At 34.0% G+C, this 23,183-nt stretch overlaps 1 protein-coding gene across 7 annotated transcripts; it reads left to right on the top strand.

The window, feature by feature from the left end:
* The first annotated feature begins 7,039 nt into the window (after positions 1-7,039).
* Positions 7,040-20,067, top strand: LOC18107601 (uncharacterized). 7 transcript variants are annotated; one of them, XM_024590112.2, is made up of 15 exons: positions 7,040-7,702; positions 8,907-9,446; positions 9,518-9,797; positions 10,342-10,625; positions 11,758-11,940; positions 12,224-12,949; positions 13,061-13,155; positions 13,263-13,313; positions 13,396-13,484; positions 15,023-15,601; positions 15,972-16,043; positions 16,403-16,473; positions 16,563-16,620; positions 18,540-18,813; positions 18,993-20,067. In XM_024590112.2, exons 2-15 carry the CDS (start codon positions 9,034-9,036, stop codon positions 19,700-19,702), a joined length of 3,885 nt encoding a protein of 1,294 aa, XP_024445880.1. In that variant the 5' UTR covers positions 7,040-7,702; positions 8,907-9,033; the 3' UTR covers positions 19,703-20,067. The 7 variants fall into 7 exon arrangements, with proteins under 7 accessions (XP_024445880.1, XP_052304933.1, XP_052304932.1 ...); XM_052448973.1 differs by having other exon boundaries at positions 7,041-7,702; positions 9,077-9,446; positions 13,254-13,313; XM_052448972.1 differs by having other exon boundaries at positions 7,041-7,702; positions 15,984-16,043.
* Positions 20,068-23,183: the final 3,116 nt, after the last annotated feature.

Genomic DNA, 23,183 nt, shown 5'->3' with positions numbered 1-23,183 from the left:
TGGTAACAGAACTTAGGATTTACAACCATGGTTATTCGTGGATATCGTATGTAAGAATTTGAGATGGGCGCACTGCTCTTACAATGGATGAAATGAGAAGGCAAATCCATCAACTTAAAAAATTTCTTGAACGATATGAGAATCAAGACGTTGATGATGGTGAGAATAAAACTAAAATTGGTTCCTCTAGCAATAATTAAGAGGATGTTAATCCTTTTCATCATAGACCACACCATGATGCTAGTAACAGTTCTTCTTCTCAACATCAAAGTAAAAGGAATAAAAGGCCTTATCAAGATTATCATGTGAGAATTGATATTCCTTAAATTTAGAGAAAAATTCAACCTAATGATTTTATTGATTAGCTCTAAACTGTTAAGAGTTTTTTATTTTATTTCAAAGAGTATCCGATGATAGAAAAGTGAAGTTAATAGCTCTTAAAGTTAGAAAATATGCTCTCTTTTTTAATGGTGGGAGAATCTTCAGAAACAAATCTTATAAGGACAGGAACAAGATGAAGTCTGTGGAGAAGATGAAAAAAGAGTTTAAGAGGAGATTATTGCCTCGTTGCGTAAGAAATCCTTGAAAAATAAAGATTGTTGCCTAATTGATGTTCTTAGAAAGTAAGTAATCCTTACAAAATAAGGATTCCATATTTAATTAGATCCTTACTTTGTAAGCATCCACAAATCATATGGAAAACAATCATTTTCCAACTTTTCTTGTTTGCTGGCAGATTTCAAGCTTGACTTCAAACATTTTTTTTTCTCTTGTTAGAATGAGTTACTAAACATATCATATTTGTATGAAAATCTAGAAATATCTAGTTTTCATCCCCACTAGAATCGTATAAGAATTCCATTTATAGCTATAGATATAGACCAAACAATACATGAAGATCCAATTTGATAAATTTGCAACTTCTTAACCTAAACATCATGACCTTGTAATAGGCTCAATTGGTATGGATCCTTTAGTGATGCTCACTGATTCTCATCACTTCTTTTGGGCCTCAAGGACTTTTTTGCATGCCCATAAAAAAAAAACTATAACTTTTTTTTTCATAATTTTGTATTTTCCACAGCCCACCGGTCAACCTTAGGCATATTTTAGGCCTCAATTTATGATTTTGCATGCTTGTGCCAAAACCATAACTTTTGTTGAAATGAGTTTTTTATTGTAATTTTGTGTTTTCCATGACATAATGGCCACCCTTAAACACATTTCAGATCCTCAACGTATGTTGTTTCATGCCCATGCAAAAACCATAGCTATTTTTGAAATGGACTCTTTTTTATATATAATTTTGCACTTTCCACAACTGACCACCCAACCTCAAGCATTTTTCGAGGTCTCAAAACATGTTTTTGCATGCCCATGTAAAACCATAATGTTTTTCAAAATGGTTTTTTTTTTTTTTTGTAATTTTATGTTTTATATGACCCACTGGCCAACCTCAGACACTTTTTTGGACCTCAAGGTATGAATTTCCATGTCCATGACAAAAACCATAACTTTCGTTGAAATAAGTTTTTTCAAAATTTTGCGCTTTCCACGACCGACCAACTAACCTTAGGTACCTTTTGGGGCCTCAAGGTATATCTTGCATGCCCATGCAAAAAAGATAACTTTTTATCAAATGATTTTTTTTTTGTTGTTGTAATTTTGCATTTTCCATAATGAACTAGCCAACCTCAAGCATATTATAGGACCTCAAGGTATGATTTTGTATGTCCGTGTGAAAACCATAACTTTTCTTCTATATGTTTTTTTTCTTGTAATTTTCACTTTCCACAACCAACAAGCCAACCTTAAACACCTTTTGAGGCCTCAAGGTATGTTTTTGCATGCCCGTGCAACAACAATAATTTTTTTGAAATGTTTCTTTTGTAATTTTTTGTTTTTCATAACCTAACAAAGATGTGATCCTTGTGGATTTGTTGATTCAGAAACCCACAAGCATGATTGACTCCTGAAAAGTCAAAAATCATATTTGATAGAAGAGTGTGATATAACAATTACCTTGAATTAAGGCATAAATGCTATTGGAATTTGAACCTTTACCCAACAATTAAAGAATCGAAAACGAGAAGTACAAGGAAGATGTTACAAAGATAGTTATTATTTGATAAATCAAATTTAGTTCTTTTAAGAACTAAAAAAATAATGAGAATACCTCATAACATATAAGCAAAGATATGGAAAAATATCAATAATCATCCAACTAAAAATAAGTTCTTAAAATGGAGTTTTTATACTTCCTAAATAACTTTAAAGGTGTTGGGTTTTTGGAAACATATATACGCAGCAAAAATGATAAATTTAAAATTTTTCAGAAGTCCCAAGATCTTGTTAGACATATCCAGAGTTATTTAGGGTTTATATGAAGATTACCTGAAGATCGGATGTTCTTTTTAACTTTGAACAATTGCTTCAAGGTTAGGTTGTTACAAATCACAAGTCATCTAAATATTCGTCCTCTAATAGCAATCCACACAAATCATTAATGAGAAATCTCCTAAATCCTTTTAGAAGAGAGGGATTGCTATGTTTTTGAGTGCTAACTCTTTTCTTTTGTATTTTTTAAGTGTTCTATAATGTAATGTGTACTACATGTTGTACATAAAATAAGAGGCATAGAATTCTGTTTATAAGGAAACCTAAAAATCTTATAAATGATGAAGTATTAATTTTTACCTTGACTAATATCACATATATTATTTTAGGATAATTTTAGAATTCATTTAATCAAGTCCTTACTTGATTTTTGGTGTGTTGTTGCAGGCAACCAAAAATAAAACCTAAACTCTTAAGAATATATGTAGAAATATGAGTATAAATCATTCCCATAGAGAGCATCTTGTCTAATTTTGTGCTATGTGAACAAAGATAGGGGGTTTTGAGTATAATTTTAAAAAAAACAACTAAGAAACAACTCAATTTAAAATATCAAAATTAATGAAAAGAACAAACATTGGTCTAAGTCAACATTCACCATTGGGTCTTTTAAAATTGATCATCAATGCAAATAAATATCAATTCATACTTTTAATATTCACAATTGGAACTATTTTTCTATCTCTCCTTAGTTGCAGTTAATTAGAAAACAAGTAATCTAATTAACCCTAACTACTAAACAACTCAAGAAAAATGCTAAATATTTAATTTAGTAGTAGCATTAAGAATTAGAGAGATTGATGAAGCTAAACAATATAAGCACAAGCGATTGCATTTAATTTAGACAAATATTCTTTCTAAGATTTACTAATTTCTGATGTAACAAATCATTAACCTTAGTTGCTTCACAGATTACAGAGACCAAACAATTATGGATCTGATATCTAACCTAACAGTAGATTGCAACAAATAATAAACTAGTCGGCCTCCTAGTAATTAAACAAGACAATCATGAAAATAGACATTGAAGAACACTCAATACTAAAATCATAAATTGAACAATGAAAACAAATTACATCTCATAATCTTATTGATTCTGAGGTTTTTGTTTCTTTTAACCAAATTAAAATTTAGTTACACAGTACTATAATGAAAACTCGAAGGAGAAAAAGAAAATAGAGAAGAGGGAATAGAGATGAGATAAGAAAGAAGAGAGAGGTCTGATCTAATCCGTTTTTTTTTTCTCTTTTTCTCTTTTATTTTCTTTTTAGAAGCCTATAAAATCTCCTAAAAATACTCTCAATATTATCTTTCAATAATGACCATAAAATTTGAATATTTAATGAAATTATTAATAATAAAATAGAGTCTTAATAACAAGGAAGGTAATATCTTCAGCTAGAATGCATGCACCAAATTTGAAAGCTTTTAAAAATAAATCACATTATATTAGATTTACAAGCCAAAGAATGTTCCAACTTGTTGGCAGTACAAATATTGGACTTTAAAACTATAGATCTAAAAGATGTCTTCCAAAAACATGTCATCATCTAAGGAGGAGAATAACACTTTTCTTTTTGTTACAGGCGATGCAACAACAATTTGAGTATATGAATGTGTTGTTTGGTGATATAATAATATGTATTGTTTACTAATTTGCAAGAGAAGTAATCCCAAAGGGTTCCTAATACAAGGAGGTAAAAGAAACTAAGGCTCTAAACTTTAGAGGCTGACGATTAAAAAAATTAATAAGATTAGTAAAGGAGAGTAAGGGTGAATGACAAATAATCTACTTGTTAACTGGAGAGATGCAGTACAAGTCCAAAAATACACAAAACATTTAGATGATATTAAACCTTTAAAAGACTCTAAAGTTGATTCGTTTGAGATGGATGCTTCAACGAATGAAAATCCAGATTCATATATTAAGAAACATGACATCATTGATTCTGATCTTAATGATGCTAGTGGTGAACAAGTATAATATAAAGTTGAGGGTGAGTAACATGTGGTTAGGCGTGCATTAAGTTTACAAGTTAAAGAGGACAATTTAGAGTAGCAAAGAGAGAACATTTTTCATTTGAGATGCCACGTCAGTAATATGGATGAGAAGTATTGATCTTTAATGTCTTTATTGCTTTCATATGGATATGAGAGAGAACATTCTGGACCTCGGTATGAAAGTTTAATCTATGGTCAAAGAGTTTATGTGCATGTTCATATACATGGGAGTGAAGAAATTCTAGTGATACGAACCAACCCACAAATACAAAGAATTCATTAGAGGTGCCAATTAGGTCAATGGTCAAGAAGTTAAATAAGGTATTAAATAGGCTTGTTCAACATATTTGGGCCAAGACTAATTTTAAAAGGTTACAACACATATAGGGCAACCTATAACAAACCTAATCCAAGTGCAAGAAATGCCTAATTCTTCCACAAGATGAGCTTAGGGTAGGCGACATGATGGAAGCCTTGTTTGGATAATTTTTTCCATGTGCAACAAGGAAATAAATATGGTGGCAATTAATCCTACTCGTATAAGGATATTTTGGGAAGCTAATTTAGGAGTTTCCATCTTTTACAAGGATTCATTATGAGTGACATCAAAGGCTTTCCTTGTATGGCAAAGATTAATCAAGATTCTCCAATCTACAAACGGAAACTAGAGGCAACAACAAAGAAATATATTTGACTTTAGTATTTTTTTCATGTATTACAAAGATTCCTAGTTCTATAAGGCAAGTCAATGGTGTCAATATTCAGAGATGATTCTCCTAGCTTATTTGAAATTTCTAAGGTTTGATAATTTGATCTTAGAAAGACTAGGACATTAAATTTGGCTATACACCTTTTTAAGTTAGGGAATTAGACTATCTTAGGGTTATTTTTTTCCTATATGTGCGAAAACTTTGGCTTTACAAATCAGACTTATTATTTTTATTATTTCTACTAGGTTTTGGGTTTATTTCATTTATTTTAGGTCTAATTATAAGTGGGTCCAAATTAGCCCACAACCTTTTGGTCCATTAGAGTTATTTAGGGAGTATAAATACTCTGTTATAAGAACTTATTTCAATTTGATGATTATAGATATTTTGGCGCGGCTTTAATTGTGTGTTGTGAGTTATTCTCACGTTCTTAATTCTTGAAAGAATTGAATTTGATTTATTGAAAAATAATTGTATTCGTGGCATCTTCCTTATACTTCTTATTCACGATTCGCTAATCGTTGAGTGAGGGTTCATATTCTAATAATATTGTGCCTTAGTTCAAGGTAATTGTTGTGTCATACTCTTCTATCAAATCTGACTTTTAACTTTCCAGGATTGTGTCAATCTTGCTTGTGGGTTTCTAGATCAATATATCCTTGAGGTTCATATCATTCAATCAGGAATATGACTTTTTAAAATATGCCAGTGAGGTTAACTTACAAGATAAATGTGGTCGAGTTAAAAGAAAATGATGAGTTGGCTAAAAACAGAGGAAAAAATGGCCATTTTTTTTTTAAAAAAAGATTATCGAGGAAAACAAAAATAAAGAACCACAAGAGTTTTTATGCAAGAGAGTGTTTTTATGAATGTTTTTTTATATTAATAAGCATATGCAAAATAGTGTTGATGCTTCTATATAGCAGAATTATAAGGGTATATTGTCCATAAATAATGTATTTTTTTTTATCATTTTTTAACTCCGTTTCAACATCTAAACATTATTTTTTGTATAAAAAAATAATTTGACCCCGTAGTGAAGCACGACCACCAAGGCTAGTTTTAGCTAAAGTAAATAACCAGTCATTCAATACCTAAACATTTTCTAAGTATTAAAAAATTCCTTTTAGTTAGTGAGATTTTTTCTATCCATGATACGTAGTTTAATTCATTGTTATGAAACTCGACTCAACTCAACAGGTTGACTCGGGACCCAAACAACCTGGGGTCTTGGCTGAGTTTTAAATAGGCAAAACCCAGTCTTGCAATTGGCTAGGTGAAACTTAGGTGACCCGCTTGGTCAACCCGAAACCTAATGACCTAACATAACCCAAGCGAGACTTGAATTTGTTTTTTTCCTATATTTTTTAATAAACCCCAAAAATATAAAATTAATTTATGAATACTTAGCCTCATATTTTTTTTAAAGTCAAAACCAATATGGATTGCTACTTAACTTTTGAATGTGAAATAACTATATACAAAGCTTACACTAGCATTAAATATGTTTTAACTTTTGGATGTAAGATAAACTATACATGCTTATATACATATGAAATGTTTCTTAACTTTTTGATGTGAAATAATTAAATATATATAACCTATATTCACATAGATTATTTATTAACTTTTCTATTTATATATATATCTTATATTTACATAAATTATTTTTTTTAACTTTTTTTATGTGAGATATTAAAATCTCAAATATTTTTTTAAATATTGGATTAACTTATTATATGACCTGAGACCCAGCTTCTTCACCGGTAACCCAATTTAATAACTATAATTTAGTTTCTAAATAACTTTTTAATAAATAGCAAAAAAGAAAAAAAGGGATTTCTCTTTCCCACACATAGCTAATACAATCATGTGCTTCTCACATGACAGAAAATAATTAAAATTTTGATAAATGGAACTAAAATAATTTGTGAAAGAAAAGAAAGAGAGGAAATTAAGAAAATCAACCTTCCCGGATTCAAATTTCCTAACCCTAACCCTAAAATCCTACTACTTCCACTCTGATTTCCCCAATTATCCAAAATATCCTGATCAAACACAAGGAATTTCCCAAAATCTACTATCTTTGTTACTCTCTGAGTATTACCACTTGAGAGCAGTCCATCCATCCAACCATCATCAGTATAAGCAGATGGGTGTCGATTCTCAGGTGCATGCCTGTCATAATAATAATAATAATAAAATAATAATAATAATTCATAGCCTTGCAAATGCCCACCAATTAGCTACGTAGTGTATCATATATATAAATAAATATATAGCGAGCAGCAGCGTTTGCTGAAGAGTGAGGAAAGCAACAGGGACAGCCTCAGAGTTGAGAGACAGATGAATAATATTCTGTCGTGATTCTTCCTCATCGGTGGCAGTCAATAGATCCGGCTAAACTGGATTTATATTAAAATTCAATTCATCCCGTTGAGTTTAGTGATCATATAAGACAAGGAGGAGATCTGATGAGGTGAACATAGTTTTCACTGGGCATGACCTAAAAATTGTGCAGATTATGATATCTTATTGTAAAGCACAAGTAGTTCAATTATACTTCCGCTGCATCCAGCATTAAGAATTTGGAGGTATGCTTTATGGTTACAATTCATTTTCACTATCTCCGCAAATACATTAGTGTTTGCGTTTCTGTGTTGTTGATTTAATGCCAGGAGTTTGAGAGTTTTTTTTTTGTTTTCTTATTAATATGTCAAGTAATTTAGAAGTAATCATCTTCTACTTTGATGCAATTATTGTAGTTCTATACTGAATATTGCTCTTCCTATCAAGTCAGAATCCAAAATACAATAGGAAGGACAGTTTTGGTTTATTGCTCCACACAAACCTGTCTCTCATGTCCCTTCTACTTTCGTTCTCATAAAGTCATAGCTACTTCCGATTTTTTTTTATCCTCAATTTTAAAGGAAATGCCTTTTTTAATTCGAGGAATTTACACTTTGTATTGATGGTGTCTTAATGGTGAACTGGTGGAGAAAAAAAGTATAATTTGTCAGTAAGAGGCTGCAACTTTCAGGATGAAGGCAACCCTGTTTTTGTTCCCATTTCTTTTAGTTTAATTAATCAAAATGAAATATTTTCTTTTAGTGGTCCTGTTAAGAGCTCATACATGTCATATGAGCCGTGGTAATTTTGTCATTAACATTTTATTTAGATTTCATACACGAGTCTCATGTCCAAAATCTGTCAGTTTGGATGAAAAAGTTTGACATAATCAGGGATGTAGGGATCAATTGTAGACTCACCTCACCCTCTTATATACGGACAAATTACCATTATCCCAATTTCTAATTGTATCATTATTTTTATGCAATAAAAAAAAAGAGTTAGACTATACAAACTGAAAATTATACTAAAAAGCACTAATAACATTTAATGCAATGATTTTATAAATCATGTATATGGCAAGTAAATCACTTATATAACACCATTCATCATTTGCACTTCGGTTAATAAGGTTTTTATGTATGGCTTTAACTTTTAAAGATTTGATCTTTAAGAAGTAACAATCTCATAATACTGGCATCTATATGCCTGTAAACCTTGGAGAAATTAAAAATCTACTAAATTGAGGAACTTGTAATGTAGTGGAATTATGAGTCTCAGCATGGTGCAATGCTCCTGATTATCTCAGCTTGGTCTTGTTCACCTAATTTTCTGCAATTTTAAACTATTTCTGGTAATGTTGGGAATTTTAGTACAAGTTGTCATTGAAAGTATTTTATAGATGAACTTGAATTTCAGTTTTTATCCTTTGATTTGTGTCCTTTGCAGGTGCATCATCCTTTACTATCGTTTGAACTCTCCAATTTGCCTTTATGTGCTACAATACTCCTACTTTGTCATGCATTATTGTATTTATTGGGTTTTATAACACAGAGTTTGTGAGGAATCTGATGCAATGGCAACGTCTAGTAAGTTTGATCTGTCTTCTGATAGCCCAGATAGGCAAATATACACTAGTTGTCAGCGTGGATCCCACTTAGCTGCTCAGATGGACAGATCGAGTAGCTTTCGTGAGAGCATGGGGAATCCAATCCTATCTTCTCTCCCGAACATGACCCGAAGCAGTGCTGTTGTAGTACAGGGAGATGTGGTGAACTTCTTACATTGCTTGCGTTTTGATCCAAAGGTGGTGGCCTCAGATCACAAATCTAGTCGTCAAGGGGACTTTAAACGACATGTGAATGCTGCTCTTGGAATTTCAGCAGATGACTCTACTGGTTCTTTGAAAGGCAAGGTGGTATCGTCTCCCTCACCTGAGCAAATCAAGCGAGTCAAGACTGGTCTGCGTGAAAGCTCAGTCAAGGGCAGGTAGTTCTGTGAATATTTTGTATCTTACACAATACTTTTTACTAGTTTAATTGAGTCTTATTAAATAATAGGGAACGTGTGAAGATTTTTAATGAAGCCTTGTCTGCATTCAACAAGTTTTTCCCATCCATACCATCAAAGAAGAGGTCTAGATCAGAAGGTTATTCTAATGATCGACCTAATGCTTCAGTATCAATTGATCGGTCAGTCCTTGCTCCAGGTCTGTGTAAAATGGGAATTCAAAATCATTCAGCCACCAGTGGTTTTGAACTTGAACAGCAAAAGCCAGAAGAACAGACCAAAAATGCTGTTTCAAACAAGCGCACACGAACTTCTTTGGTGGATGTGCGGGTATGTGACTTATATTTTCCTACTACTTGTTCTTGCACTACTCATATATGATGGTTTATTATTTTCTTTTATTACCAATTATGATTTTTTTAATTAATCTGTAAAGTCCACATGACTTGTGATTTTGGCTATTGTTTAGGCATTATTTCCTTTTCTGGGTTGCATTTGTGAGCCAGTAGTAGTATATTTGACCCTAAATTGATATCTCCCTTAATATTACATGGAAGATTCCTGTCTTTAGCTAATTTACCTTTTTTTTTCTTTTTTCTTTTTATTCCTTTTCATTCAGAATCTCACTGGATTTGAACCCCTTCTTCATCCCCTTCGAAGGAGGAAGGGATGGTACCAGGCGGTTCAGTTACCAGCTATTATTTACAGCTCTATTAATTATAAGACTTATTTTTTGTGGCACCTTGGTTTCCAGTGCCTAATCATAGTGTTAGTGGTGCTTGCCAGGTTTTCCAAATGTCATGGACATTCGTGTCTTAGTTTCTTTAAGTGAAAGAGTACTTACAAGCTCTGATTGATAAAGATGAATATGCAGGGTAATTCTCTGGTCAGGTCATCTGTTACTGTTGACAAAGATAGGGAAGTGCTAAGGTTTGCAAATAATGGTGCAGTTCAAGGTGATCAAACTTTATCAATTGGTGTTGATGGTTGGGAAAAGAAAAAAATGAAGAAGAAACGTTCTGGGATAAAGCCAGATCTTTCTTCTAGTGTGTTGTCAACTAAACCCACAGATGGCTATCGGGAACCAAAACAGGGAGCGCCGCAAATACCTGTTACTGATGCTCGTTCAAGATTGAACATTGATTCCCATGTGTTCAGGTATGCGTTCTGAAATTGATCTATAATTCTATACCTGCATGTGATTACTACAATAGTGCTTGTGAATGTACACCACTATGTTTTTCCATTTTGCGAAGTTATCATTTTGCCATGAGTGTTAAGAGTTCCTGATTCTACCCTCTGTTATTGCATGATTATTGTTTTCAAGCCTTATGGCTATTTTGCTCCAATAGGAGGATTGGTAACAACAATCATGCAGTTTGCTATTGTTTGTGACATGATATTTTAATACCATATTTATTTTACGCTGCTCTTGTTTCTTTCCTTTTCGTTATCATCCTCTTTCCATTTATGGTTGTGAGTCTATAGTCTAGAATTTTTGGGGGAGCCAACTTCATTTATATTTTTGCTGGAAATTCATCATAAGCAAATGCTTGTTAATTTGAGATGAAATTCGGAAAGCTATCAATTTCTGTACGTACCAAAGTTGTATTAATAAAAAAGCGAAAACACTGGGGAGAAAAATGGCACACCTATATGATAAAAATGTAGCTATCTCTTTTGAATTCAGTGATTATCTTTTCTATATGTGATTTTTTCCTGTGCTGTATTTTTCTTATTTGGGCTAGTTTCAAGGAAATAGTGGAAGAAAAACAACTCAGTTAACAGCAATAGAAGTCAAAGCACATATGGTTACACCTGCTGCCTAAGACACACAGATACTGTCTTGAATGCCTATTTATGAAGGAGATAAAATTGCATATTTTGTCAAGATATTTTCGCAATAATACAATTCGCCTTTTGTTTCAGTTGTTGTCTTTAAGTATTGCTACAGCGATAATCTGGTTAGCATATGCAGTGCTTGATTAGCTGTAAAGATCTGTGAAGTTCCTGCAACTCTTTGATTAGATTGAAACCCATCACTAGTTTTGGGAACAGTGAAAGGATTTTTTCCAAGGTTTTGGCTTCACGTGATGGTCCTGGCTTTCATTGAAACAATAATTAAAAGTAACTGCAGTTATGGTAAATTATTCTTAGATTTCTTTTTGTTTTCTTTAATCTGCTTAATTGAACTTTAGAGGAAGATATGTTTGGTTATATATTTTGGTAATCGCTTGACGTTCGGTAATCTTCAGTTTGTGAAGCAAGATTAACTTGTATTTCACTATAGGCCTGGAGTTTCTAATAGTGCCGTTGGAGTTGGAAAAACAGATGGTATCTCACAATCGACAGGCTTGAGTGTGCGATCAATAACCCCTAGGACTGACCTGGACAACGGTTCTCTTCAAATTGAAAGGAGAGAACACCCTCTTGGTTCAGACAAGGAAAGGGTGAATGTCAGAGCTGTTAATAAGTATGCATTGCATCCTTAACACATTCATTCACATACATTTGTTGTTATTCATATTCTATTGCATATTAGTATTATGGACTTTTATTTAGCTTTGTTTCTTTCAATATCATTCTGGAGTTTTCTCTTCGGAAAAATAGAAGATTTCTTGTTCTTTGAATTGTTTTTTCCTTGAATATTTACAGGGCACTTTCTTTTGCTTTATCAAGCCCTTCTTTTGCACTGTTAATATGTTTGATCAGAATGTGCATGGATTCACTTTTCTTTGTTCCTCTACAACGCTCAGGGAAAGTGTTAGGGATGATTTTAATTCTGTTAGTCCCATTTCCGGTGCAAAAATGAATCTGTCTATTCGGGCTCCCCGATCGGGTTCGGCCATTACATCGAAGTTTTCCCCAGTTTTCCATAGAGCAACTGCTCCCAATGATTGGGAGCTCTCTCATTGTACAAACAAGCCCCCTGCTGTTGGAGCTAACAACTGCAAACGCACTGTATCTGCTCAGTCTTCATCTCCGCCTGTTGCCCACTGGGCCAGTCACAGGCCACAGAAGATCTCTCGAACTGCAAGAAGAAAAAAATTGGTTCCCATTGTTAACAATGATGAGAGTCCCACTTTGGATAGTGTATCTGATGTTTCAGGTAATGAAATTGGGGCGGGATTGGCCAGGCGCTTGAAATTAAAAGGTGACACCTTATTGTCAGCCATGTTATCAGAAAGTGAAGAATCAGGGGCTACAGAGGTTAAATCTAAAGATAAGAGCAGAAAGTCTGATGAGATGGATGAGAAAGCTGGACAGAATGTACAAAAGATATCACCTTTGGGCCTTCCATCAAGAAAGAACAAGCCAGTTTCAGGTGAAGATCTTGGAGATGGCATTCGCAGGCAAGGGAGGATTGGGAGGGGTTTTACTTCAACAAGGTATCTTATGCCAACAGCAGTTGAGAAGCTTGGCAATGTTGGAACAGCAAAGCAGCTTAGAAGTGCCAGACTTGGTTTAGATAAAAATGAAAGGTCAAACATTCTCCATCAACTTTTCTAGTTATCCTTCAAATGTCTTTATTTTGTCTAGCATTGCTGCACTCAGATTGGAAACTCATATTTTCATGAAATATTTTTATGCAGCAAGACAGGCCGTCCCCCAACAAGAAAACTCTCTGATCGTAAGGCTTATACACGCCAAAAGCATACAACAGTCAATGCAACAGAAGATTTTCTTGGTAGTTTACTTTGAAGTCTCTGAGAATTTCTGATTCCCTAAATGTTTTCTTTCCGTCTTTTCTTTTCTGTCTATTTACTTTTGGTCTTAATTTTTTAGTTGGTTCAGATGATGGGCATGAAGAGCTGTTAGCTGCTGCAAGTGCTGTTATTAATCCTGGTACTTGTCACTGAAAATTTGTATTCTGTTTAATTGCTTGAATTCTGTTGTTGTTGGTTAATTGATTTGATTGTCACTGCAGACCAAATGTTTTCCAGTTCATTTTGGAGGCAAATGGAGCCATTCTTTGGTTTTATATCTAATGTAGACATTGCTCACTTGAGACAACAGGTAAAGCCCTTTGTTTTTAGTTTTAGTTTATGTAGGATGTATTACAATTGCTCTACCTCCTTTTACCAGCATTTTATATATGCAACTATGGTCAATATGGATTAATTAATGCGAAAGCTTAAGCACACAGCTAAGGATGAGTCCTGTTTGACCTGCATTGAATTTAAGGATGTGTGTGTGAGAGAGAGGGAAGGCTGACCTTTAAGTACAGTCTCTTCCTTGTATACCCAAAATTGTTGTAGGGAATTTACAAGCCCTTAATTAATGACATTCTTAATAGACTTCTATATTTATTAAAATTTTGTTGTTTGTGTGCTAAATAATTTAGCAGTATTACGCATGGCTATATGTTGAACTTCTTATGACAGTCAACACACTCTGGTCATGTTGCAAAAAAGTTCAAACTATTGTTGCTAAGATTGAGTACTTTTATTGCTTCTCTTTCTATTTTGTTATCATTTTAAGGTTGCCCTGTTATGTGGAATTATATTCTTGCTATCAGCAACATTCATTCAATAAGTTTGTCGCCAACAGCATGTAGGTAGAAAAAGAAGAGTTTTTCATTAAGGGAGATGACAACCCCCATAATAAAATTATGCATATTGATATAAGCTCCTGTTTCAACCCAATGACAAATGGCGTATACCTTTGAATTTGAACTATCAACCATTCACAAATACCTCCCACCTACAGTAGACCATGTATGGAGTCTTGACACTTGAATCTCTCTTTGGTACACTTCTATATTCTTTCATGAAAGTCTCCTTTGTCTTGATTGAGACTAGGAGTAAATCTCTACTTAGTACACTTCTATTTTCTTTTGTGAAGGTCTCCATCTTGGTTAAGATTAGCAGTAAATAGATTTGCCTGTATCTCCTAGCCAATGATTTGGAAGACTGGTATATATTAAATATGGCAATGAACTCAGATTTTGGGTTTCTTGATTTTGAGTATGGAATCAATGTTGTGTAGGTAGTGTATTGATGCTTTCAATCAGTGTGAAATTTGCTAGAATCTAATGTATTTTTCCACACAACACAAACACATGTATTTGAAATCCTTTTCTACATTATGAATTATAGTATATTTCATTCATGAAAAACAAGTATTCCTTTTCTTTTATATTCACTGAATGTATGACATTTCTGACATGTTATTGTTGTTGCACATCCAAAGCTATATATTTTTATCTTTATGCAAAAGCTTGTCAATGTAGTTGATTTTTTCTTTACATATTGTTTTAATTAACAAAAAGTTGCAGTGCTGGCCGGGGATCCTACTAGCCAATAACTTAAATTTAAGGTTCCACTTATCTGTAATATCTCTATGGAGGTGCTCTATATACAATGTCACAAGCACTCATCTCATACCTTTCAAAATCTCTAATTCTAAAAGCTGTTATTACTGATTAAGAAATATTATGGTGAAAAAATTTCCTATATTATTTTCTACCTGTGATGGCATCGTTTTTGTCAAATAAAATCTTGTCAAAACTGTGACTTATATTAATTTCCTTAACCCTATGATTCATTTTCCAGGGAAGTATTGTATATGCTGCACTATCAGCAACACAAGTCCATTCTGATCCAAACAACTGCAGTACTGTCCCTAATGGGTATGGGTTATTTGATCATGAGAGGGAAGTTGGGCATGCTGCTGAAACTAGGACTTCAGGACTTCTTCCAGATCAGTTAGTGCATGAAGAGAGAGAAATTCCCCTTTCTCAGATACTTTTGGCAGCCATAATTTCAGAGGAAGATTGTACCCATGGAAATGGAGACCTGGAATTTGATGCGCATGGAGTTGGTTTCGAGCTGGATGAGGAATTGGGATCAAATTGTGTGATTCACCTAGATAATTTTCATTTTTCTGGACATGCTGCATTTAATGGTTACAAGGTGACTGGGAAGCCTGACCATGTTGAGACAGATATTGATATATCAGGCATCCCTAACATGAGTATCGATTCAAACTTCAGACATACTGTAAATGGTGTGCTTTCAGATCATGCATTGGTACCTGAGATGGTCTGTTCCAAATTTCAATATGATAATATGAAGATAGAAGAAAAACTTAGTCTGGAGGTTCATAGTCTGGGAATTTTTCCAGAACCATTGGTAAGTTTGCTTCCACATTTAGGTTATCCTTCACTGTTTCATCATTTTTTTCCTGCATTTGATCTGTATTTGGACCATGAGGCTGGGTAATGTGTTGGTTCTAATTTTAGCAGCAATTGGCTTCAAATGTTTGATTATTAAGTCAGGATTAATCTGAAGTGTTGCTTTCTTGGAGCTTCTTTCCTTTTCCCCTTCTTCCTTCTGTCCCCCTTTAGAAGTTCCCCTTCTCTCAGTTGTGGGGAGGCAGGAGCATGGCAGGTTTTGGCAGTATGGCTCCTGCGGCTGCCTTTGAATGTCTTATGTAATGTTATTGCAACAGCGCTAAGATATGTTAATGTATACCATTTATTACATAATCCTCTTAATTCAGCCTGACATGCAGATGGATGATGAAGGAATCTGTGGGTATATCAGCAAATTAGAGGAGAATCACCATGGGCAGGTACTTCTGATTATACTGTAAAAACCCTTCATAGCAAATGAATTCAATCAATTATCCTCTCTCTCTCACTCACTCACTCACTCACTCACACTCGCTGTATATATCCTTGGGTACATCTCTAATATTAAATGAAGCAAGATTATGTTTCTCTTTTATTTCCACTGTTTCCTTCCTTTCTGATTTTGGATGACTGTTGTTCAATGTTCTGTACTGTTAAATTTGTTTACTCTTCATTTCAAGTAGGAAGTTGAAATATGAATCTTTTGTTTGCATTGATATTTACTGTTGAGCTTTCCATTCTGCGATGAGTTCATTCTTTTAACAAGGTCATCTCATGGTTTTGTCTGTTATTATGATAGGTTTCGAAGAAGAAAGGTTTGTTAGACAAACTGTTGAAACATGCCTCAGAAATTAAAGAACTCCAAGAAAAGTAAAGAATTCATTCTTGAGACAGATCCATTTGCTTGTCTTTTCACTTAAACTCTCACTATGTACTCATAATACTGCATGATTGTATAGGGAATTTGAACAACGTGCTCATGACAAACTCGTTGCAATGGCTTATGAAAAGCACATGGTAATTTTCTTACTGTTTATTTTTCTTTCCTATACTTCATGCTTTAACGTGTATTTTCAAGTTTTTGTTATGGATATATCAGTATAATGAGACTGCAAGCAAAGAAAGGGCAATGATGCCAAATATATCTGAACTGACCTTTTAAAACTATGAATGGAACGTTTTGCAGGGCTGCACTGCAAAATAAGCTATGGCTTAAGTGGGTTAGAATGAGTTATTATAGATTCGTAGAAGTAATAGATAAAGGAAACGAGAGGCATACAAGTATTTTCTGGTGATCTTGTTTGTCTTATATTGCATTATTTATATATGATTTTTGGGTACCTTCTTTGGAAATTTGTTGCAATTAATTGTCCCACTTGTAGGACCTGTAGCAACCTTCACACCCAAAGTGTAATGATTTAGTTGATTAGCTTATAAAGTTATTAGTAAAGAGTACAATGAGTGATTTCTACTTATAAATAACAATGTCCATAGATCTGTGGTCTTGGTCCTTGGCTGAAAATTTACCTTTTTTCCCCTTTGTGCATGACATTGGCTCTCTGTTTTAAGCCAAAGGTCTTTATTTCCCATAAAAACATGGGTTGATCCCTTTGATCACCATCTGCATCCATGTAATGTGGGGAAGAATTGAATTTCATGGACATGGATGCTTTTTCAATTTTCATCACCCACCAAACTGGATGGTTAAGAATATATATATATATATATATATATATATATATATATATATATATATATATATTTGTGAAGAAACAATAATCCATTAGACTGAATCTGAAAAGGCAACCCGGGCAAGAGGGAGAACACTGCATGTTAGTTGAAAAACCTGCAAAGGCTGCCTAAGAAAAGAAAACAAATTGGTACAGAAGGTTTATTAAGTAGTTGTCTTGAAACCTTGTTTTGCCCAAGGCAAAATCCTTGTGAATCGTCAAAAAGTTCCTAGAATCATATATGCAACCAGCATAATCTAAGCATGCTACTTCTTCAGCAACTTTTTTTTTTTGTTTATATCATAATCATAATCGGTGTGGTTTCACACTTGTTCATCCTCACACTGTCACTGTGTAAATAAGTGTAATCTTACTGTTAGTGTCTAGTTACCCGACTCAACTCATATAGCATGCCCTTACCAGAAAAAAATGATGAAATCCAGTGAATGGTTGTTTAGTAGAGAGACAGTATGGGAATTCTCGAAGCATCAAATGAATTCTTTCTGCTAAATTGTCTCGTGATCCAAGTAGGAGGATAGAATTAGAGAAATTCCTGTTCAAATTGTCTCAATTTGGCATGCCTGTTCCAGGAAGATTTGATGAAAATCCAGTGGAAGGTTGTTTAATAGAGAGACAATATGGGTGTGATCAAAGAATTTAATAAATGGCCTTCTGCCATATTTTCTCTTGATCCAAGCAGGAGGATAGAATTAGGAGAAATGCAGCATGTCAGCATTGTTTTGAAGTCTAAAGGTGTGAATGTCACTACTGGTGTCATCAGGGTACTTGGTCAGAAGAAAACAACTGAAGTATGTAGTTTCCAGGACATGATTTTAATTATAAAATCCTTGGTTGAAAACAAATACATTTCTGGTTTGCTAGTTAGCTACTTCAGCTCCCCTCACCCCCCCTTCTCTTATGTGCTTCACTGAGGGGTGAGTTGCATCCTTGTGTGTGCATGCAATTTTCATCCTGGAATCCATCTACTTGGTTACTTTGTAGGCTTTTCTTAATGGGTTTTGTGTAGTTCCTTAGGTAACAGCAAACCCACTGTTCCATTTAACTGGTTTTTTTCATTTTTGGTGCTTGTTTCATTTTCTTTTTATCATGTGGTGGTCGGTAGGTTGTTATTATTTAAAAACTTCCTAGGTTGTTTTTATTTTAAAACTTCCTTAACAGGTTAGCTAACACAGCATTAATTGATAGACTTGTTGGGGTCCTAACGCTGGTGGTGGGAAGGGTTCCAGTAACAAAATGGCCAAGCAAGCTGCCTTAGCATTTGTTAAACGGACATTAGAACAATGTCATAAATTTGAAGTTACAGGAAACAGCTGCTTCAGTGAGCCCTTATTTAGGGATATGTTCCTGTCTGGGACTGCCCACCTAAGTGGTGCACAATCAGTAGATACTCCTACCAATGATGAATCTGCAAAGTTGTATGGCAATACCTCAACCCGCTCTTTGGAAGCTAGAGTTTCAGGTAATATTTTTGCTTCAGAATTTGCTTTTGGAATTCATACATGTCTGGATGCGTGTTTTAACTTTTAAATCTCATTTTTCTGGGTTCTCATGGTCTGTAATGTGTTGTTTTACCTCTTGTATTCGTGTTTTCCAGTTACATGGCACAAATTTGGATTGTTAATGTTGTCTTTTCTGCAGCTTCCATGGGTTCACAGCCAAGTCCTCAAGCGTTACCTCTGGGGAATGAGGATAGCTACATTTCAAATCCTTCCGATCTGCTTCCACCTTTTAATCGTTTATCTGAACAAATTACTGGTAAGGAAGATACGTGGTCAAACAGGGTGAAGAAGAGGGAGTTGTTGCTTGATGATGTTGGTTGTACTGTTGGTAGTCCATCAAGTGCTCCATCTGTAATAGGAGGTTCTCTATTGAGCATTACAAAAGGGAAGAGGAGTGAGAGAGACAGGGAAGGAAAGGGGCACATCAGAGAGATTTTATCTAGAAATGGAACTAATAAAATTGGTCGACCAACATTTTCTAATGCAAAGGGGGAACGAAAAACGAAAACGAAGCCCAAGCAGAAAACAACTCAACTATCTGTTTCTGTGAATGGCCTTGCTGGCAAGATATCAGAGCAACCAAAAACAACTTTGCCTTCTGAGGCAAAGTCAAGTGAAAACAATACTAATAGCAAAGCAAAGGAAAATGATGGGTTTGTTTTGGATGCGTTGGATGATGCTATTGATCTGTCCAACCTGCAGCTTCCAGGAATAGATGACAACCAAGGACAGGATCTGGGTTCATGGCTGAACATTGATGATGATGGATTACAAGAGCATGGTGACATTGACTTCATGGGCCTTGAAATTCCAATGGATGACCTTGCAGATCTAAATATGATGGTTTGAAGTCTTTCTCTGTATAGTCTTGTTCATTATACTATTGACAAACAAAAACATAATCACTGTTGTCTAAAGATGACCAGTTATATGGATGGTCATTCAGCCACTGGTCCACAATTAGTTTATATAGATTCTTTTGTATACTTCACAAGATTTTCAAGTGAACCTTTGGGATGCTTTCGATTTTGTTCCTGTATTAAGTTGGTAACTTCAACTGTAAAGAACTTTTGTTCAAGGTACAAGTTAGTTTGTCCTAGCATTTACATGTTAGCAAAACACTGTATTCTGGCTGTAGCTTTTACAAATCAGAGAACAATGCCTCCTGTACATACATTTTACATTTCTAATAAAATCAGTTTTTTGTTCAGTGATTTATATCTTGCAGACTCTCACATTTATCTTTTCTTTTCCTGTCCTTTGTTTCTGATTCTTACAGATATCGTTACAGTCAAAGTTATGATAAAACTGACTTTATTAGATGCAGTAACTTCTTTGAGGGGTAGTCCCTGAGAAGACTCGCAAAGAAAAGGTCCAATTACAATAAATTTTTTGTCATCTCTTTGATATATTTGGCTTTTGATTCATAAACAGGTTCCTGTTGAATGTAATCTATAAGAGCAGCTCATGGTAAGAATTTTCCTTGCCCCATCTTCGCTTTTGTTCTTTCATTAGAATTCTTTGTTTGCAGATTTTATCTGTTTATAGAGATATAAAATTGTGCTGAAACCCAGCAGGTCAATGCTTTTACCGTTGCACCAAGAAATGATCCCAATTAGTAATTTTAGAATGGATGACCATTTGCTTGGAATCCTGCAACGATTAGTGGTCTGGCTAGAATTTTCTCTGCAGTTATATTCGTACCTGGAATGCAAGGCTAGGGTGCCATCTTTCACAGCCCAACGAATTCACCCTCCAGTTTACATGACCAAGGTAAACCTATATCCATTCCTGTGTGCTTTTTTGCATAACTAATTAACAGATTTAGGAAATGACTGGCTGTCTTTTAAAGCCAGATCAAGTAACTGATAGTAGAATAAATTACTGTTAAGGGATGTCGTCATGATGTTTGTTTCTCATCTCAGCATTTGTTACTGTGCAAGAAAATCCGAACTGGAAGTTCTAAATGGAAAAATGCCCCTCAGAATTCAAGTCTATATTAGTCTTCATTGATGCATGGATAAACGTACAGGTTTAAGATGATAGAGGACTTTTCAAACAAGCTTAGGCTTTATGAAGATGTGGTTTGCTACAATATTTGTCCTTGCTCATGTACACCCAGACACACAAAGCTTAACTGAAACTCAAATTAGTTACTCAAGTGTTACTAGCATTTCTTCACCATCAATGCCCGTCTCAATGTGTGGCTTCAGCTGTACACCATTTCTCCAAGGTTGTCTATTTGAAATGACCACGGCCCTTCTCTTCCTTTTGTTATATGCCTAACCAGAGTTGCTTCAAGCTTATTTAGTCTTGGTTTCCACAGATAAATGGTAGAGATCCATTCAGTTGCTCTTACCATCTTTTTATGCAGGAAGCCATCGCGGTCGTACAAGGACAACACTCCAATCATGCAACTTCCAAGGGATATTCTTACTCTGATGTAGGACAATAGTGAATTGAAAAAGAGAAGAAGTAGAGAAGAAGTAGAGAAAAGAGAAGAGAAGGTATGTCTGCAATTTCTTTAATCAATCATCAAAGTTGTATGTCCACTAGAAAAAAATATATCTAAATAGCAAATCCTATCCAAAACACTTACAACAACAATTGGGTCAAGACCATTAAAATAAGATGAAATCTAAATTATGATCAAATTAAGGTTGTTTGTTTGTTGGAAAATAGTTTTTTTTTCTTCTAAAATGTAGTTTCCATGAAAAGTGGATTATTTTTCAATGTTTAACCCTATCATAAAAAATAAGTTGGAAAGCACTTTTCAATATTTGACTATGTCATGGAAAATAAATTGAAAAATAATTTATTAATGTTTTTTTTTTCAAGTTTATTAAAAAATATAGACAAAAACTGACTTGAAAAAGTTGAAGGAGAATGAAATTGAGAAAAAAATTGACCAACTTTTCTAATGATAAATAAACATGAAAAAAATTAAAAAGTGGTTTTTATGAAACTGTTTTCCATGAAACAAACGGGGTCCAAGCTCAATGATAAATGAAATAAAAGTCCAATAAAATAAACTTGGATGTAGTTAATCAAAGAGTGATGAGTTGGCCTATTCTATGTCATCTCCAACTATGCAAACGTGATTTATCGCTTGAGTCTAGTGTTTACACCATCTCCTTCGGGATTGAAAAAACTTGACCTTGTCAAATGTAGCTTCTAGCAGCTCGGATAATACTAGTAGGATCAGAATAAATTTTTTGTAATGTATCTTTAATAATTAAAGTACAGTTCAAATCATGCAGCCCTAACAATGAATTATATCACTGAATTTCACCATTCTTAGTAAAAACTTCTTTATCCAAAATATATCCCTTTAATGTTGATGAAAATGATAATGGGACAGGGGTCTCAAAAAGATCATCTAGGATTAGTTATTGTCTTTTATATATAACCAAATCTTTTATGTTAAAAATAGAGCTAATATCAAAGTTATGTAGTAGGTTTGACATAAACATTTGATTCCACCCTCTGTAACACTTTGAATGGTCCAACACTATGCAATTTTTTATTGGTTCCAAGAGAATACTGTTAGGTCTAATTCATATCATGACATAATTTCCAATATTAAATGCATTGTAATATTTATGCAAGTAAGCTTGAAGTTTGTATTGCCCACTATTTGTATTGCCCACTATTTGTTTTAATTCATTTTATTATCTCAACATGTAAAGCTTAATGTGCAAAAGACTTAGCTGACTTGGATACCGTAGCTCAAAGAGACACATGAAGATTTATAAGTTTTCTAAGTTTGTAACCATGAACAACTTTAAATGGATTAATGCCTATAAACCTGTTGACATTGTATGGAAACTAGATCATAAGGAGAACCAAATCCTAGTTTTTATTATGGTCACTCGCCATACATCTCTAAGGGTTGCCTAAGTTTTGATTGATTATCTTAGTTTGGCTATTTGTATAGGGGTGATAAACTTTAAAGAATTTCAACTTGGTACCAACCATATTTCAAAGGGAAAAAGTAACTTATAATTGAACATCTCTTTATAAAACTGGTTTTGGAAAGGCCATACAACTTGATGATCTCATTAAAATAGAATTTAGGAACTCTATAGGTATCTTTATTCTTGGTACAAGAAATGAAATGAACCATATTGGAAAAAAGATTCAAGATTTCATTGTGGTCTAAGAATTTGATAAGAAACAAACATCTCTTTTTAATTGATATGAAGGTGTTATCAACCCATGAAACATTTTATGACATGTGGTGAGGAATAAACTTGAGTTCTACGCAAGCTACAATATTAGAAGAAACATCATTGGTACAATTCCTACTACCAATGATGATCTTACATCT

The sequence above is a fragment of the Populus trichocarpa genome, chromosome 18, assembly GCF_000002775.5.
Source record: "Populus trichocarpa isolate Nisqually-1 chromosome 18, P.trichocarpa_v4.1, whole genome shotgun sequence".
Classification (NCBI taxonomy): Eukaryota; Viridiplantae; Streptophyta; class Magnoliopsida; order Malpighiales; family Salicaceae; genus Populus; species Populus trichocarpa.
This window is presented reverse-complemented; position numbering and strand designations above follow the sequence as displayed.

Bases quoted from the DNA above. Each gene is read 5' to 3' on its own strand.
- LOC18107601 (XM_024590111.2), top strand. From the start codon at position 9,034: ATGGCAACGTCTAGTAAGTTTGATCTGTCTTCTGATAGCCCAGATAGG. The intron at 10,626-11,757 runs GTATGCGTTCTG...ATTTCACTATAG, and splicing joins ATTGATTCCCATGTGTTCAG to GCCTGGAGTTTCTAATAGTG. The intron at 13,314-13,395 runs GTACTTGTCACT...TTGTCACTGCAG, and splicing joins AAGTGCTGTTATTAATCCTG to ACCAAATGTTTTCCAGTTCA.